At 29.8% G+C, this 20,566-nt stretch overlaps 1 protein-coding gene across 1 annotated transcript in view; it reads left to right on the plus strand.

The window, feature by feature from the left end:
- LOC142329115 (methyl farnesoate epoxidase-like) overlaps positions 1–19,097 on the plus strand; it is a 37,399-nt gene extending 18,302 nt beyond the window's left edge. Inside the window, exons 3-9 of the mRNA XM_075373450.1 lie at positions 2,912–3,063; positions 3,654–3,911; positions 7,873–7,987; positions 11,006–11,186; positions 13,507–13,624; positions 14,800–14,941; positions 18,801–19,097. Coding sequence (XP_075229565.1) covers positions 2,912–3,063; positions 3,654–3,911; positions 7,873–7,987; positions 11,006–11,186; positions 13,507–13,624; positions 14,800–14,941; positions 18,801–19,012 — 1,178 coding nt within the window. The 3' untranslated portion in view covers positions 19,013–19,097. The remainder of the gene's footprint in view (positions 1–2,911; positions 3,064–3,653; positions 3,912–7,872; positions 7,988–11,005; positions 11,187–13,506; positions 13,625–14,799; positions 14,942–18,800) is intronic.
- Positions 19,098–20,566: the final 1,469 nt, after the last annotated feature.

Here is a 20,566-nt window from a genome sequence, read left to right on the forward strand (position 1 = left end):
CTGCACTGCGCAGTAATTCTACAGGTATTCCGTCTATTTCAGGAGCCTTTCTGCCATTTAAATCTTTTAATGCTCTCTTAAATTCAGATCTCAGTATTGTTTCTCCCATTTCATCCTCCTCAACTTCCTCTTCTTCCTCTATAACACCATTTTCTAATTCATTTCCTCCGTATAACTCTTCAATATATTCCACCCATCTATCGACTTTACCTTTCGTATTATATATTGGTGTACCATCTTTGTTTAACACATTATTAGATTTTAATTTATGTACCCCAAAATTTTCCTTAACTCTCCTGTATGCTCCGTCTATTTTACCAATGTTCATTTTTCTTTCCACTTCTGAACACTTTTCTTTAATCCACTCTTCTTTCGCCAGTTTACACTTCCTCTTTATAGCATTTCTTAACTGCCGATAGTTCCTTTTACTTTCTTCATCACTATCATTCTTATATTTTCTACGTTCATCCATCAGCTGCAATATATCGTCTGAAACCCAAGGCTTTCTACCAGTTCTCTTTATTCCGCCTAAGTTTGCTTCTGCTGATTTAAGAATTTCCTTTTTAACATTTTCCCATTCTTCTTCTACATTTTCTACCTTATCTTTTTTACTCAGACTTCTTGCGATGTCCTCCTCAAAAATCTTCTTTACCTCCTCTTCCTCAAGATTCTCTAAATTCCACCGATTCATCTGACACCTTTTCTTCAGGTTTTTAAACCCCAATCTAGATTTCATTATCACCAAATTATGGTCGCTATCAATGTCTGCTCCAGGGTAAGTTTTGCAGTCAACGAGTTGATTTCTAAATTTTTGCTTAACCATGATATAATCTATCTGATACCTTGCAGTATCACCTGGCTTTTTCCAAGTGTATATTCTTCTATTATGATTTTTAAATTGGGTGTTGGCAATTACTAAATTATACTTCGTGCAAAACTCTATTAGTCGGTCCCCTCTTTCATTCCTTTTGCCCAGCCTGTATTCACCCACTATATTTCCTTCCTTGCCTTTTCCAATGCTTGCATTCCAATCTCCAACTATTATTAAATTTTCATCTCCTTTTACGTGTTTAATTGCTTCATCAATCTCTTCGTATACACACTCTACCTCATCATCATCATCATGGGCGCTTGTAGGCATGTAGACGTTAACAATCGTTGTCAGTTTAGGTTTTGATTTTATCCTTATTACAATTATTCTATCGCTATGCGTCTTGAAATACTCCACTCTCCTCCCTATCTTCTTGTTCATCACGAAACCTACTCCTGCCAGCCCATTATTTGAAGCTGAGTTAATTACTCTAAAATCACCTGACCAAAAGTCGCCTTCCTCTTCCCACCAAACCTCACTAATTCCTACTATATTCACATTCACCCTATCCATTTCCCTTTTTAAATTTTCTAGCCTACCAACCTTTTTCAAGCTTCTAACATTCCACGCTCCGACTCGTAGAATGTTATTTTTTAGTTTTCTGGTGACCCCTTCCTTAGTAGTCCCCACCCGGAGATCCGAACGGGGGACTATTTTACCTCCGGAATATTTTACCAAGGAAGGCGCCTCCATTATTTCTATGTGAAAATGCAGAGAGCGACATTTTCTTGGAAAAAAAAAACAGCTGTAGTTTTCCATTGCTTTCAGCTGCGCAGTACTCAGAGGACTGAGTGATGTTGATATGGCCGTTTAAGTCATTGTGACTCACGCCCCTAACAACTACTGAAAGAGCTGCTGCCCTCTTTCAGGAATCATTCCTTAGTCTGGCTCTCAACAAATACCTCTCTGATATGGTTGCACCTTCGGTCCAGCTACTCTGTATCCCTGAGCACTCAAGCCCCCTCACCAACTGCAAGGTCTCATGATTCATAGAGGAGGGTGGTCTGTATATATTCAAATATTTGATTACTACAGTATGTTTCATCTATTTATGCCATTTGGCATATGGCAGGTTGTAATTTTATTGTTTTAATTTAGATTTTTAATATTGTATTTCATTGTGGTTTTACTTTGCCTTTAGCGTAACCAGAGGCACTTTATAATTGTGCTGTACTTTATAAGGAATATTTTTTGCTATGATATTGTGCATTTTAATTGTTCATTTTAATTATTTTTTACTGCTGTTATCAAAATTTTGATGTTATCTGGCTAAATTGCTTACTGAAGTAATTTTGTGTCTGGGCATTGATAATGTTGTGCGCCCAAGGAAAAACAAATAATTACCTAACACATTAAACTTGATAAAACAATATATCAATGACATAAATAAACAAATCCAACACAGGTCAAAAATACTATTTGATAAAGTACTTAATGAATTTTCTACCCATGTCAAGTTGACAGCAGTGTCTTATAAAACACCACTAATGAAGGAACTCAACAGTTCTGAAAAAATACTCTAGACACACATTTCCACACACTTAATTTGCTTATAATTAAATAGGAAGAAAGTCATATTTTTAATTTTCAAATTTATAAATAAAGAATTTATAACAAATGTTATTATGTGATAAGTTTTAAATTATTCTTATCAAACATGTTCATTATGAAACATTGTGACAAATATATAAAAAAAATTATCTGTTATGATTCTAAGAAATAATTTGGATACAAGATACATCCCAGTTAAATCTGTACACCAGGTGAAGTTATTTACAGCTATCTCATTTTATGTTTTTTTATAGGATAAAGAAATGCAAAAATTCATGAGATCTTGTAATTGCAATTTTAATAAAGATTTAATTATTTTTGTTAAAAGAGCCATTTCATTTACGTGCAATGAAATACTGTATAACAAGAATAAATTTACTGCATTATGGTTGAAACTGCATTTATTCAAATATATAATAAAAACAATTCTACAATTATAGTAAGCAATTTTCTTTTTATAAATTCATCAAAAATATTCCTTTTTATCAGGGATTGTTTTTACTGATGGCTCTTTTGGTCAAAGGCAACGAAAATTTTGTTTGATGCATTTGAAAGAATTTGGTTTTGGCTGCACATTAATGGAAAAAAAGTTAACAGAAGAAACAAATAACTTTATAGTACATCTTACTGAAAAATGCAAGGTATGAAATAATTACAATAAGAAAAATATAATAAAACTTGTTTTTATTCTTTAAGTCTAGTAACACAAATTTAAAAATCTTTCAAGAAAATTTTAATTCATTCAGGAAAATCGGTAGTTGAGAATGTTTTTTTTTTTATTAATCTTTCCACAGATCATCATCATTTTGGTAGCAAAAAATTAACAAATTGTTAATTTTTACCAATTTAAGACTGAAGTAGTTATAATAGCATAAGAATTTGGCAGCTTATGAAATATTAGTTATGTAATGCATAAAATATGAACTTAGAACAAATATAACAAAAAAAATATAACTATAAAATTAAAACTAATGTGTTACATATAATATTACTATAAATACTAATAATAATAATACACCATATAACTGTAAAATACTACACTATAACATAATAATGTACAAAACAAATTTACTAATAAGTGTATTTTTATAATTTAAATAATTATTTATTAGTCATAAACTTAAAAAGAATAAAATTAATTCTAATAATACATTTTTCAGTAAAATATGTATTATATTTTTATAACATTTCATTTATCATAATTAATATGTGCTTATTTGATTAATTACAGGATGGCCCAGTACAATTGTATAGTTTAATAAATGTTCATGTACTTAATACATTATGGACAATGATAGCAGATAAACGTCATTCACCAAATGATTTAAAACTGTTATCACTACTGGATTATATACATGCTAGTTTTCATATGCAAGATATGTCAGGAGGAATTCTTAACCAAATGCCTTTCATTCGATTTTTTGGACAAGGACGAAAAATAAATAAATTTAATTTGGAAATAACAAATAAATTAATCAGTTTCTTAAAGGTAAAACAAAATTTGTTACTTTAACAATGTTTCTAATTTTTAAACTATAATGTTTAATTAATGAACTACACCAGAGGTTCCCAAACTTATTTTGGCAGGAGCTCCATCTGTTGCCACCTAAATGACGTTTGTGAATGGAATTGATTTTTCGTTAAAAAAATCACTCAGGACATTAAATATTGATTCACTTTTAGTGTCCGTCTCCAAAGTTTTCGCGAATAACTTCATGAACTTCTTCGTCCATAACAAATCGAACATATGCCAATAATAATGCTTCATTACCAGGTAAAGTTGACTCGTCCAGTAGAATAGAAAAGTGAGTTGTTTGCAGATAATTACACAAGAAACTTTCAATATCAGAGCTCATTTCATCAATACGTCTTTGTACAGTGTTGTTACTCAAAGGAATTATTTTGAGTATGTCAAATGGAGATTTGTGCAGAACAGTTTTTAAAACCTCTTCAACAGCGGGTAAAATTAACTGTTCTCCAATGATGTGCGGTTTACCAGATTTCGCTATAAGTAATGAAATATTGTACGATGCCCGCAAGCCATCATCGTTACTTTCAGACGTTGAAGCGAACATACTTCTTCCTTCAATGTTTGAAAATATTTCAAATCTTTATCTATTTTATCAGGATGGCACCTTCTTAGATGATCTTCGAGCTTCGATGGTTTCATAGAGTCATTGCTCAAAATTTTGCTGCACAAAAGGCATATAGGCAATCGCTTGTCTGCCTTTGATGGAAGAAATCCAAATTTTAAATAATCAACACTGTACAGTCGACATTTCTTCTTAGATTCAGCCATGTTTCGTATCAGTTACCTACCGGTAAATAAAAAAAAAACTTTGTTTTAGTAATCTCAAGGCGGTCTTACTTAACAGGATATGACTATTTTAACAGAATAGTTTTAATTAATTATTGCAATGAAATAAAGTACCAGCGGCAAACTGATTCTAATTATTAAAAGAAATAAATCGGTAAGATCCATAATAAAGTTTTATGAAAATGGCACCGATTTTAATGTGATGTAAAACAGTTTTTCATTAATTATATTTTGATATATTTCTGTAAATTTTATAGAAAATACTTTTAAATAACTAATATTTTGATATCACAACTCTGCGATTTTAATCATTTATTTATTATTACTTTGATGCACGTTACGAGTATGTAAAGACAGGTACAATTTATGAAAATATACAACGTGTTACAGAATACAACCGGGAAATGGTATGTTCAGGATGAGTTTTTAAGTCGATTCCAATAGTTTTTTTTATATATCTGAAAAAAATTTAGACCAAAAATTAATAAATCCTTAAACGGAAGAGATTTCTTTTAGGAATAAGCCTCGCCTTTTGTACCTACGTATTTTTTGTAATTTATGCATTTTTTGTTTACTGACGTGTACAATAAATTGTCAAATAAATAAATAAACAATAAATACAATAAAAGTAAGTATAACAAAAAAGCAGGTAAGTACTTACTACTTTTTCCGACACTGGCAAACGCTAACATCTATTCACTTTACTTTTCTTTTCGAAATTCCGGAAACAAATGAGTAACGTTTATCCTTGGCAATCGTATTTATATTAGTGAAGAATCAAACAAGTTCATGCAAGATTGCTAGCACACAAACCACAAGTTGTATTTAGTCCCTTTGTACGTCTGAACAAGCGTTGCGGACGGCAGCGGCGGCGCTTTTTTGCAAGTCTCGACACGTTCGTTGTACTGAATATGGATTATGCAAATTTTTACAAGTAACAGTCGCTGAGCTTCTAAAAACATTATCTGCCTAGATCGATACGCAAAGTCAAGCCAACATTTTAGTTCTTCACTATCGAAACCAGATGAATTTTCGTGGACCCCCGCTTACGAATTGTGAACCCCCATTTTTTTGTCACGCCAACGTAGACCCCCGTCGAGTCTCCCGTGGACCCCTGGGGGTCCACCTGTACCACTTTGGGAATCAATGAACTACACCAACCCTTATAAAAAACAAGCATGGATTTCACATCAAATTCAAAAATAAGTAGGGTGTATGTAGAAAATAGCTTAGGTAAATCGTTAATGAAAATAACTTACAATTTCATTCAGAAGAGTCTTCTTAATTTATCTTAAAAACCAATCGTTTATATCGATGCAAATAAACTATTAAAAGGTATCAAACACTGATTTTATCTAAATACCATTGAGTTGTGTAAAAGACAACGTTTATGCTCAAAGATTTATTTTTCATCAACTAATAAGTTTATTTTTTATCAAGTAAATGCATTAGTTCCACCAATTTAAAAGGTATATTTTTCTCTACTCTTTAATCAACAAATTCAGTATATGAAGAAGTAATAATATTTTATTGCAAGAAAGCACTCCTTCAAAATTAATTTTATAAAATCTAAATTATAATGGAGAAGTCAACAGAGAGATTAGGATTAGGAAAATAAAAAAGATCGAGTAATACAGATTGTGATACTTTGAGCTTATGAGTAGAATGGGAGGAGAAGTTAAAAAAAAACTAACTTCAAGTTAGAAATAAATAAAAAGAAATAGATGACTAGGTGCAATGATATTGATAAGAAATTGGTAAGATATTGATAAGGAATTATGGAGAGATAGTTAAAAATGGAAAGCCTTGGTTCACATTTTAACTCAAATTGTGAGTGAAAAAGAGTTAATAATAGTGTTAGATAACAAAAATTCTTTTTTTTAACAGCTCATCTCAACTTTCTTCTAGTCAATCTCTTGTTCTATAGTGGACCGAAAAATTGCTACCCACTGTAGAAAGGAGACTGTTTGGGACAGTTATAAAACCTTATATGTTGTCCAAATTGTAGAATAAACATTCCTCATTAACATGAAAAAAATGTTTAATAAAAATGAAGCAATAAATAGTTTCAAAACAAAGGAAGTAGATAAAATAAATAATGGCAAACAAAAATCTACCTCTTAAAAAGACTTAACATTATTTTTAAAATCAGAAGAATTACTAAAGAATTGACAACTGTTAAAGTAATACTTGCTGTTTTAAAATCTTTAACTTCTTCTTTAATCTCTAACTTCTTACACCTTTACATTTGGCTATTAGTATTAATAGTTCATAGACAGGTAAGAGAGTTGAAAAAATATCATCAACACATTCCTAAATTTCTGCCCTGGAATCTTTACATAAGACTATCTCTCTAGAGGCACTTGCTTATCTTTCTTTACACAAATTCTGTTGTCTCAGTAAATTTTCAGTTCTAAAAGTTGTTTTCTGTTTGAGAAAATAATCCCAAATCATTGAAGATGCTCAGGATTGTCAGTCTGAAAATCATCAAAAAATTCCCATTTTATTTATTAGATTTTTTTTTTTTTTTAGAAATATCTTCTGTCTTCATACATACAAACATAAAACGAGAAATTCTCTCTCCTCTTAGGTACACTTTCAGTAAAATATGCCTTACAACAGAGGGAAATATTTCATTTATACAAAAAACTCAGACTAGATTTTTTTTCTGTTTAGCCTCTAGGAATCACCATCACGTATTACTTCAGAAGATGAATGAGGATGATATGTATGAATGTAAATGAAGTGCAGTCTTGTACAGTTTCAGGTCGACCATTCCATTTTTTTTTTATTTACATTAGCCTTCCACGATAACCTAACGCATTTCATTTAGTCAAGGTCGTTAAGATAGCAAAGTATATATAATTTGTAGATTGAATATATTCCTCCTCTACTTTATTTTAAGGAAGATTTTTTTTTTTAACCTTCTTAAGATGGGCATCATGTATTGCTAACAACTGTAATGTCACTAATACCATTATCAAAGGAATTGCATTAATTAGTCCTTCTGGAAGAATAATTGCATGAAATCTGAATTATTTACACTCTTAAAATGTGTAAATTTTAAGAGTGTACTGATCAACAAATAAATGTTAAAAAATTATATTTAATATAGATTTTTTCTTCATTTTAGGAAACAGTCGAAAATCATAAACAGAGCATTAAAAGTAATCATACAAGAGATTTAATTGATGCTTTTCTGCATGAAATTGAAAAAGAAAAATTATTACTGACAAATGAATTTACAGGCAAGTTTTATTCTATAATTATATGACTTTCATTCATAAATAATAAACTAAGTTATGATTTTTTCTAATAAACTTCAGACTTTAAATACTGATCCTGCTTTATTAGTATTAATGGTCTGAGTGTGATCTGATTTCTTCAAAGCTATCAAGAAAATGCTGTGTAAATCTTATACATAACTAAAAAGGTGTAAGGCATTTTACAAGATAGTGGCCAGTTCCTTTAATAAATTTCAGAACAAGTATTTTAATCTATTCTGGGAGTATATAGAACTAAAAGTAGCTACATAGACAAGCAATATAATTACAAATGTGTGTAAATATATATATATATATATATTTGACCTTTTTAGCTTTATTCATCTAACAAACTTTAGACATTACTCAGAAATGTGGAATGGATTCTGTGGAATAGTTGCAGATAAGTACACTATAAAATTAATAGACTTCTAGATGCTGATTGATGGTCTCTAAATTTATGACCAACGATCTATGCTATATTTATTATTTTATAGGTTATCCCATGTTTAATAGACAATTGCTGAATTATTTATCCTTGGCTTAAATTAAATGTTTTTATGACTGCACCTATTGATTACTCTCTACATACTGTATTTTTTTATTGATTTATGGGTAAGTGCTTCCAAAAGATGTATGCAAAGCTTCATTCATTTCTTTTATTTGTTATATATAAGAGCTACACATAGATCCTGTGCAATAGCGATTTGGAATTTTAACAGAAACATCAAAATCTGATATCATTACTTCCTTGTACAAAGTAAAGGAAGTATTGTGATGGTGAAAAATTTTGATTTTCAGATTTCAACGGAAATATTCATTTTGACTATTTTCGGCATTATGTCTGTATGTATAAAATACGTAAAATATGTATAACTCAAAAACAATTAGCTGTAGTGTGTTAAAATTTTCGATTTACGACTGTTATGACATCTATTTTTGCGCCTCCCCTTTTGATTGCAATTGACCAGACCAAAAATTTGGATTTTCAACTTTTTGTTAACTACAGTAATAAGAACTTTCAAAGATACATAGTTGAAAACGATATATCATAAGTGGTATGTATTTTCATTGGTTCCAGAGTTATAGCTAAATAAAAATCTTAATTAATGAAATATTTGGATCTTACAAGGGAAGGCACATCGGTTCAAATCCTGCTTTATCTCCTTTTTTTAATTTAAATATATAGATTTATTAATAATTATTAATCTCAGACTGTAAAAAAAATTTTGCAATATATAATTCAATAACAGCAATAAAAAAAGCATCAGAAGTTATTAATGAAATAAAATTTTATGTACTTTTCATTTAAAAACAATGTGTATATGCGATTTAATAGGCATACAAGTAATGTGGTGTACACATCAGATTTTTTTTGTCTTATAATTAATTATACTCACAATAATAATTCACTTAAACTGTATTTAATATTTATTTATTTATACAATAACAACAGGCTTTTGCTCACATGAAGTTACTGATGGATAATAATGAATTTTTATAGCATGTGAAAAATACCATGCCTGACCAAGATCTCTGCATGAAAGGCTTAGATGCTACCATTATATTGTTTTATAATTATTATTTAATCTGGTACTAAACTATGTTCTGTTGTATTTAAGTGTCGATGATTTTTAATTCATTAAAAAGGTGTTTTTAGATTTTTATTTTAAATAAAAATGAAATCATTGAATTTAACAATACGGTAATTAATCTGATTTTATATTACATAGCCATAATCTTTAATTGCAAACAAATGAAGCTTACATAATTACTAAACCAAGGTTTATCTGATATTTCTACATCTGCTATTGCTGGTTTAACAAAGCTCCTTTTTTGTGATAAATTTATCTTCATTGAAATTTTTTATTTTTATGTATTAATTTTAACACCTTATGTTAGTATTGGTATACAATACAATTATGAGGTTAATACTTTTTAATCTCAAATAATGCTTTGATTTTTTTCAAATTCATAGCTGTAAAAATATCTGAGCTATAGGTATTTTCTTCTCCATAAAAAAAAAAGTATTTATTTTCTACATTAACTCCTAAACAATTGAGATTAAATTTTTATAATTCCTTTAGAATACCCGATACAAATTTAATATACTGTGATATTTGAACTCTTATTTATCTTAAAATGTTTTACTCTTGAGTTTCAAATAATATACTTTAAAATATTTTAGGTACCATTTGTCTTTAACCTTATGGTAGTCTTACCATATTTTCCCCATCACTTTATAATATTTTTTATCCTTTCTTGGGATAATCTTTTTTTTTATGAGCAGAAAGATGCTGCAATAATGTAGATTGAAATGGTTCAGACATATGGAGCAAAAGAGTAAAGAATAGATTGTAAATAAAGTTCAAAATTTGGGATCAATGGATAGAAAGAATAGAGATGACCTAAATTAAGATGCAAAGATGTGGTAGTGGAGGGAAAAGGAAAGACAGACAGAGGATTATTAAAGTACATTAGCTCAGAATACAGACATATTATCTGTATTCTGAAGATGAGTTAAATATTAAAATGCTGTCCCCATTCAACATGGGATAAGGTGAAGGTATATAAAAAAAAAAGTTAGGGGGAAAATTTTTATTTTTTCCTCATTTTAAGGTAGTTGCATTCTTTTGAAGCTTCTTACTTGCCAGAATTATAATATGGATTCACATCTCCTCTCATTCTGGTTTTTCTAATTCTATCTAAAGTCATTTTTATTTTATCAACTTATGACCCTTTCATTATTCTACTCTATTCCTACATTATTGTTTGATAGAAATATGTTTCTTTCTCTTATCCTTCCTATACAGTATAGATGTTTGGTAGAACTACCTTATTTTTATAGAAAAATAAAACAGTTACAGTTTATGAAAAATGCTTTCAAAATAATATAATTTTTTATTACAAATTTATTAATGTTGAGGTAATTAACTTCAAATCAGATTATATTGTTCTCAAGTGATTCAAAATTAATTATTTTCAATATGTCTTTGGTTTTAGAGGAACAACTTCACATTTTATTACTGGATTTGTTTATGGCTGGAGCAGATACTACAACAAATACAATAATATTTTTAATTCAAATGTTAATAAAATACCCACTTATTCAAAAAAAAGCACAAAAAGAACTTGACAAAATTTTTCAGGAAAGTTCAGTGCCAACATTAAAAGATAGAAACAGGTAGGTACAACCTGCTGTGAATATTTATGAGTAGTTATTTCTGAACTAAGATTCTACAGTAAGTACAAGCCCTTTCATTCAAATTACAAATTATCGAAAAATAAATAATGGATTACATTTCTCCTCTTTCTGAAACTTTTATAAAAAAAAAGTAATAGTTCATTAACAGTAAAAAAAAACTTTTGTTTCTGGTAAACAAAAGCATAAATTTCAATAAATCGGGTTTGTAATTATGTAAAATTGATTATGAATTCCTAATCCTGAGAAAGCCTGTGTGTTAGATCACTTAGAATAGCAAAAGCAGATCAAGTACTTAGAACATTTTAATCTCACATGGTTGATAGTTTTACAGAATTAAAGAAGCCAATTTAACTGAAAAGATCACTTTGTACTTCATCTAAAGTTTTATTGGTTCTATTTTTTATTAAAATATATTATGAGTAAACAATAATATTCCATGAAGGTGTAGAGTATTTCAGAAGGTAAGGGAAACGTTTAAATTGTTATTGATAACACTTCATAAGTAATGCTAACAATTAGATAAACACATTAATTGGACAGTTTGCTTCAGTTTTGAATTAACATAAATGTATGAAGGGTGATCTACAAAAAAGCTGACAATGAATTGCATAAGTTTTCTGGCTACATCTGGACAAATTATGGAATTCGGTTTTTAGTTGAAAGAAGTAAAAAAGAAACTTTTTTTCATTTTGGGGTTCCCATATTCAAGGGGAAGCATTAAGTAAAATTAATTTTTAAGAAAATAATCCCTAAGTTGTGAAAATTTAAATAAAGAACTTTACAGATTGTTTAAAAAATACAAACATACAGCCATAATTCTAAATAAACTAACTTGTAATTCTCTAGAAGGGTGAACATTTTTAGCTAATTTTATTTTCAAGATACACTAAAAAAATTAACATTTTAAATGCAATGGGTAACTTGGAAAATGGATTCAAATTAAAAAAAAAGTTAAAAGAATATTTCTGTTACCACATATCTTTGTAGTGGGATGGGCCAAAACTTTTTATAGTGGTTTGAAGGTCTGTTTTAAAGCAAGATTTAGCTAAAAAATAAAGAAAAAAACAGTATTTTTTTGAAAGGGGTGAACAATAAATAAAAGTTTTTGGTACTATGTGATTTTGATAAAAAAAATTTCAACTTTTGTAAGAAAAACTTTTTGTTAGTGCACCAGTAAAGATTTCAAATTTTATTTCAACCAAAACAGCCCCACTCCTTTTTCCAGTTTTTAAAAAAATTTTATACATTCTTTTACTACTTAGCGTAGTACCTACCTGTTTACAAAGTTTGAAGATAATCAGTCAACAGGGTCCAACGATATAGATAAGACATGTAGGCCAATCTGTATGTTCGCCTACATAATTTTTTTTGTTTCTACGTAAAAATGTTATTCTTATGATTTTGTTAATAAAAGAATATAGTGAAAATACTGTATAATTGAAGTTTTGTTACTTTCCAAGCTGTAGTGGTAATATAGCTATAATGTAAAAGTAAATAATTAGTAACAAAAAAAAAATTTAAATAAATTGTAAATTTGTGGAAACATTTTTTAATCTAATGCTCCCAAGTCCAAAAAATTTATTTTTGCCAGATGGATGTTTGTGTGTCTATATGTACAAGTATCCTAAACAATATAGCATAAATAATATTAATCTGGGATTCCTAATTTTATAAAATAAGGAAATAAGTTTCCCCATTTTTGTTGTACACAAGCAACTTCATTTAAACAAACCTGCAAGAGATTAACTACATCAAGATTTGGATGACAATACAAAGTAATATTATCCAAATCTTGTTCCCTATTCTATCATTTAAAAAGTAAGCAATAGATCTAAATTAAACATTTCATTTTTAATAGATGTTGGATCCTTCTTTTTACCAAACTCACCATAAAATCATGCATGTTTTTTTTTTAATAATTTGAGTGAATGAATTGCAATCTCAGGCAATTTGTAGCAGGATGTCACATAGCCATGATAATTAAACGATTCTATCAGTGATTCAATTACCAATAGATGGATTGGACAGATAGAAAAGAATTTAATATTAGTTACATATTCCAGGCCATGGAGGGAGTACAAGATAAGATAAGATAAGATTTGGTTATTTATATGCTAACAGTATAAATTTTACTTCACTACATCACATGTTATTTGTTTCTGTGTATAATAGCTTTTTCTAATATTAATTTTGCTTAATAAGGTAAAGACTTTAAAGACAAGTTGTGTAATTTATGAGATTTACAGGATAGATTATACAAAAATTAATCATTATACAATTAATTCCTTTTTTTGTGCAGGTTAAATTATCTGGAAGCACTAATAATGGAGGTACAGAGATTTTGCAATATAGCACCAACCACTATACCTCACAGAGCAAAGAAAAATGTTAAAATAAATGATTTCTTTATACCAAAGGTACCATATAAATTTATTTTATTCACTTTAACATACTTATTTTGGCCTTGGTGCCACTTAGTCTTTCTAATAAAATAACTACACAACTGTTTTTTTTTATATCTTGTTTCACATTTTATAGCTGATAAACAATTGAAAAATTCTTAATGACTTAAGGTTTTTACTAACAATTTATATTTTTATTAAAAAATATGAAGAGAAATCAGCAACCAAAAAAAAAGAAGGGAATTAAGGATTTTTTTTAAAAATAAAAATCTCACATATTTACTTATAGTATCTCCTTCAAAGTACATTCCTTGACTCAAAAAAATTAACGTTGTGTTTCTCCATTAAATAAAAAAATACCTGGAAGTCTTGTTTTAGAATGGTATTCACCTGTTTTATATAGTCCTCTTGGTTCTTGAATTGCACTTCAAGCTTAGGGAAAAACAAAAATCACATGGCCAATAATCAGTGTAAAGTTTTCAATGAATCTGGGAAATGACAAAATTAGCTAGAAAGGACAAGGTCATAATGTAGTTTCAAATTTATAAATTCATGATTGGTATTAAACAGAAAATAGCATTACTCAAATGATGAATTTCTTGATAATGTCTGACCTTCTAGAGCAGTATGTATGTTTAACTCCACAGTAGAAAAAGAAAACTGTAAGCATTACCACCATTGTCTTGCTTTTTCTGGGCCAGGAAATTTTGAAAACTTTTACAGTAATGACAGTCATGGTTCTAGGTTTTACTCATATACCCGGCTTTTATCATCGGTTATTATGATCACGATATTTAGCTAAAATTTCTTGTGATGAAACTTCATAAAATTAATGTCATCAGCTATTCTACAGACAGTCATTCAAGTAAATCTTTAATTATTAAATTTTAATGTTTTCCAATGAAGTTCAACAAAGTTTATACATTGTCTTATATTATGTTTCTGTTTCAAAATTACAAAACTTTTGGGAAAAGCTTGATGCAGTTGTGCTTTTCAAAACATTCTGTCATCAAGAACAAACTTATACGATATTAAATGCATTAATAAAAAAATATGGTTGTATAATTGTTAGTGTTGTGTACAAGGATCCTATTCTACAATCCAGTTTAGTTCATCTTTAAACTCGGGTAGTGCAGAAATAATAAAAGAATTTAAAAACTGACAAAATCTTTTCATTCTTATTTTCACAGAACACTACAGTTTTAGTAAGTCTATTCAGCATTCACATGGATACAGACCACTGGGGAGATCCTGAAACATTCCGACCAGAACGATTTTTAGATTCAAGTGGAAGAGTTAAAAATGATAAATGGCTCATACCTTTCGGACTGGGTAATTACTTATTTAATATTCAAAGATTATTAAAAACAGTAATGCAACATAATACAACTGCCACTGATTATATTTTTGATACTTCAGAAAACATATTAGTAAAAAACTCATTTAATATAAATTGTTAAATTATTTTGTTTTATAAATTAAAAAATTAATCTCTTCTTTCTTACCTGTTTACTATTGCGCTTAATTTGAAATTGATCGTTACAGAGTTTATTAGAACTACAGTTTATCAGGACTACACTGCATTCCTTACAGCTTGGTGTAAATGATTTGACAAAGAAAATTATAGGAAATAATTTTAAATGTCCTAATATAGTTATCAAATAAAGTTAAATTTTTATGGCCATAAATTAAAGAAGGCTGAATAATGTAAGAAAGGTGTAACAATTATACTCTAAACAGCATGACAAATTTCATAATAATGCAAGTACACAATGGCCATTAGAACAGAACTAGCTTCTCCTGGCAGCGTCTCAGAATGGGATTATTAGGTGTCCAAAATTGATTACCTTTGTATAAAAATGTTTTGTTTTTTTTTAATGATGAAAATTGATCAAGGAAAAGAGAAAAAATATCAGCAAATCTTCCCAGTTAAATTTCGTTTAGGTATAGGTGCTGGAGTTTGAATTTTCTTTGGAGGGGGCTCAGAGGAAAAAAAGAATAAAGGATAAGTTACAAATGATATTATATAGTATAATTTAAATTTATTTATAAATATAAAAACTCAAAAAAATTTATTAATAAACACAGATAAAAAATCTTGTCGCAACTCTTATTATCTTTGTAATACCAGCCCTGAAGAGGATCACTGTGTTCGTCATCGTTCAGTTAAGCACCCTTCCTCATTAGGAAATAAGTTTTAGGGTGAGTTACCATCATCGCGCTTTCTAAAACCAAAATAACTTCAAAACAAAATATCTGCTTGCAATTTTAAACTCTTCTCTTCAAAAATCACTATTCCACTTATCAACCTAGACCATCCAAAATTTCTCTAAAAACAACATTTTTCACTCGTTTATGCTCTGGAGACATATCACTTTCACTCCATTCCATGATTTTACTCTTGATAACACAACATACAACTGGCCATGCCCTTGAACTTTTTAATCATCATACAAAAAGCTAATCGCACAGGAAACTGAAGTCTGTTTAATGAAAACCCTTGTGTACTCTCATCAATCAAAGTTATTCTTGGAATACAAACTGTTTCTCCTCGCTTATCTCCAGTCAAAAAACATTATTCTCCACTCTTCTAACAATAAGTTTCATTCCATTGCATAAACCATCTTTTATGCTCAAATTTCTCGAACACATGACAATTGAATTCTTCTTTAACTTCAAAACATGAAGAGGCAAACCGGCTGGATTATGCTTATTTAAAGCTTCCACATTCACATTTTCCTTCTCGCCTCCACAATCTATACTCAAATAAGTTTTTCTTCTTCATCCATCAACGCCAAAACTTTCTCATTATGCTCACTTACTTCCAGATTATAAGCTGACAAAATTGCTTTACTTCCCATCTCTTCATAATCTTACACACATACAAATGCACTTTAGTAGGATAGGATAATAAACTAGTAGGGTAAGATGCACTTTAGTAGGTAGGACATAAAACATGTAAGATGCAGAAATCAATACTGGGCAATATTTGGCAAATTGGTTCCTGTAGAACATTCAGTTAAATAATTTAGATGTAGTTTCGTTACATGCATGGCATCTATTAATGACTAACAGTCATAGTAATCAGGACTAAAGTTTAATATAAAATAAAAAAATTTGACAAATAACCACGTAATAGCTTACCCTTATTAGTAAGGGAATTATTAATTACCCTTATAAATTAGTAAGGATAGTAAGGGTTATAATTTACCCTTATTGTTAAAGTCTAATGCTAAATCTAAAGGTGTCTGTAAGATGCATCTTGCATCTTTTTTTCTTCATCTTTTATGATTGCATAGGATTATTTTAGTCAGTCCTTTATCCAAGTCTCTTTGAAAGGATTGTTTTGGGGCTTGCAGTCCTCCTAGTACTTTTTCATATGTTCCGATCTACGTGCACTTTCTGGTGTTGTTTCTTTCTTGTGAGTGTAAATCACTGCACTTTAAATTATGCTTATTATATTTTAATGATCACTCATTAAAATAATAAGGTAAAACATAATTCTTACACAGGCATTTAACACTATTCATATCCTTCAATTTACAAGATGGTACTCCCAAAAAGCTTCCAGTTGCAGAAGCTTCAGATTGTAAGAGATGCAGTTTACATTCTTATCCAGGAAATGCTAAAAATACTGACAGTTATAATAAAACATTAAGAGTGTTGAAAGCAGCATGGTCTGTCTATTAATATGCATTTTAAGGTTGATAAATAATTATAATTTATTAATATAATATCACTAAATAAATTAGTGATAGTAAATTTACAATAAATTAGCAATACCGTAGAATAACCAAATAAATAAGTAATAATTATGGTATTAATATTTTTTTAGAAAGAAAAAAAGCTGACAACACAGTTGTAGGACTTTTCTGGAATGCGGCTTTAGCTGCTCACGCAGTTAAAGCTGCTTTCCAGTTAAGTCCTGGGTTATTTCTGATGCATGGTGGTTTACACACACAACTTAATTAAAATATTTATAATTTTATTTAAATATATTTTTGTGTTTATTTCATTCAATGATTCTAACTAAAGAGCACACGAATACCAAATTTAATTCGTGCAGGTGTGGCAGTACTAGCAACAATTATAGTAATCATACTTTTGAATTGAAAAGAAACTGTAGAATTATACAGGAGGATCAGCCTTCACTATTCTATGGTCTGGTGGAATGGTTAATAATTTAACTGTATATTTTCATGTCACATAACTCCAGAAGATGTTTTATGAAGTCTGAACCTTAATCTTGGATGGTCCTTTAAATGTCTGGAGGAAAAGCAGTTTAATCCAACTATATATTTAAGTTGGTCAGTAATATGATGTTCCCATTCTGGTTAGAAATGTCCTGATGGATTTGGGAGAGATGGATTCCTAGTTACCTACTGAGTAGGGTTGTTTGTTTCATGCTATAGATTCCTCTTTGGGAAGATTTTCTTTTCTCACAATCATAACTTTTCTTTACCACTGGTCTTTCTCCCAATTTTGGGTTTTGAATGTAGATCAGGCCCTGATAGCTTCAACCAAATTTTTATTCCGTATTTTTAGTTAATAATGGAAAGCTTTCAATGGAGTCTAGAGGATCTGTTTCTGTCCAATGGCTTGAAGTTCCTATTCGATAAAACTGAGCATCCTAATTCCTTCAGAAATGTCAAATGCAAACAAGCCCTTGAATTGATTACTACAATCACGCATAGTATACCACGAAATATTATAAGTTTAAGGGACACAGATCTTCATTCACTGTAGTAAAAAATAAAATCCTTTAATCCTTCAACGGAGTTGAAACTTTCTTACCAAATGATGTTAATTTTCTCATTTAAAAACTTTTCCCAGCCAGATATTTTTACTGAGTATGTCAGAAAGGTCATTTCCTTGTAATATCAATTATATTTAACCACATCCATTTTATTGTCAATGATAAAATAAGATTATAGTAATTTTATGCTTTTATATAGGTTTCTCCTTAAAAGCTGATAATGAAGATGCTATCATTCATAATTAATATAAAAATTTTCTTCGTTCCCTTGAGTTTTTAATTATATTTTTTTCACCTTGAATTTGAAGTTACTGTAGCACAAACAATTAATTATAAATAATAATGCAAATTTATTTAGTAGATATTTAATTTAAAAAAAATAGAAGAAATTATATCAACAAAGATATAATATACTTTTTATTTATGTTTTTGCAGGGCGTCGTAGGTGTCTAGGAGAAACACTCGCGAAAGCAAGTGTATTTAAATATGTAACATCACTTTTACTTAATTTCTCTATTTCTACACCATCTGAAGCTATGACAAACTTTCAGCCGATTGATGGAGCAATATTATTTCCAGCTCCATTTACAGCTATTTTGACACCTAGAAAAAGGAATTATTCTAATACCTTAAGCGATTTTGATTAAATATATAAAGGATTTTCCATTTGTATAAAAAGTAGTTAGCTAAAAAAAAAAAAACACCCAAGTTTCCTATCTTACAATAAAAGTTTACTGAACTACCTAGCAATGGCTGATTCTTTTCTGTCAATACTTCCCTGTTACATTTCAGACCATTCCTATACTTCATTTGCCATGATGGCATGCAACATACACAATTTTTTTTTCTATATTTTATTGTATTTGAAGTAAACAGTTGTGATAGGTAAATTACAGAAAACATACTGTGACATTAAGGTAATATTTATAAAACTAAAAAAGGGTAAGCAACTTTTGTACTTCACATATTGCTGTTACGCACATTTTCTATGATACAAACCAATTACAAAAAGTTAACAAAAAAATTATACATAAAAAAAAGAAGGAATAGAAAAAACACTGGTTTTTTATGTTTTGGAATTGATTTAATGTCAACAGTGTTACACCATAAAAAAACTACTATTAGGAATCAAGAAAACAAAAAAGCAGGATTTTCACACACACTTGAAATATCTAAAAGAAATAATAAAAAGGATATTGGAACTACAAGAAAAAAATGTTTTAGGACTGGAAATTAAAAAAAATGAATGAAATTGCAGAGATGACGAAAAAGAGGCGGTATGATGAGGATAAGTGCTCATAAGATACAGAGGTTGGAGAAATTTTTTTCTGATCAGAACCTAGAAGGCTGTTGTGGAGGTGGAGGATAAAGTTCATAATGGAATGGAATGTAATGCCAGCTAAAAGAAAGAACTAACTTTAGTGAAAAAGATATACATGGTCATCCAAACTATGTAGAGGAAGACACCCACCTTGTGACGTTACTGGTAGAAACACCAACCCATCCATTCTGAGCCCTGAGGGGCTTTACTGGAGGTTGTCTTTAGACCCTCAGAACCTCTAACTACATCTCACAGTCATCAGCTAGGCCTCGGGTAGGATGCCACCAATGTAAATGCCTCTGCAGACATTTGTATCAGTAAAATACAAATCAAATTTTTGCCTTCACATAGGCCTCAAACGGACATCTTCACTTCCAATCTAACATGATTCCCTCAAACTAATTAACCGAGGCCGCAGACCCCACGCCTAGTCTAATTCTGACAACACAGTTTGTGACAGCGAATGCCTCAGAAAATGAACGAGTTGTAAGTCAAATCAGTGCTACACTCATACCATTCAAAATTGTGTTTTAAGCAACATAGAAATTCAGATCTACACCCAATAAGTTGACCAAATTAGGTCACCTAACCTCATTCCGGTCCACACAGGAGCTGGGGACAAACCCTGCACTCACAACTGGAGTCCCATTATGGAGTCTCACACAGTATTACCAAGTCACAATCAGGGACCGCCACCAGCAGGACGAAGCCACGCCCCCAGTCGCACGGGCTACCATACCCCAGCAGCATGTCCACCAGAGGGAGCCTCAAATCGAATCACAAACGTGATTAATATAACCAAAACACCAATATAACCATAGCATGATGTCAATCCAATGCCTAGGCTAGAAGCCACCCAGGATCAAATACTTCTATTAAA

Source organism: Lycorma delicatula, chromosome 8, assembly GCF_047948215.1.
Source record: "Lycorma delicatula isolate Av1 chromosome 8, ASM4794821v1, whole genome shotgun sequence".
Lineage (NCBI taxonomy): Eukaryota > Metazoa > Arthropoda > Insecta > Hemiptera > Fulgoridae > Lycorma > Lycorma delicatula.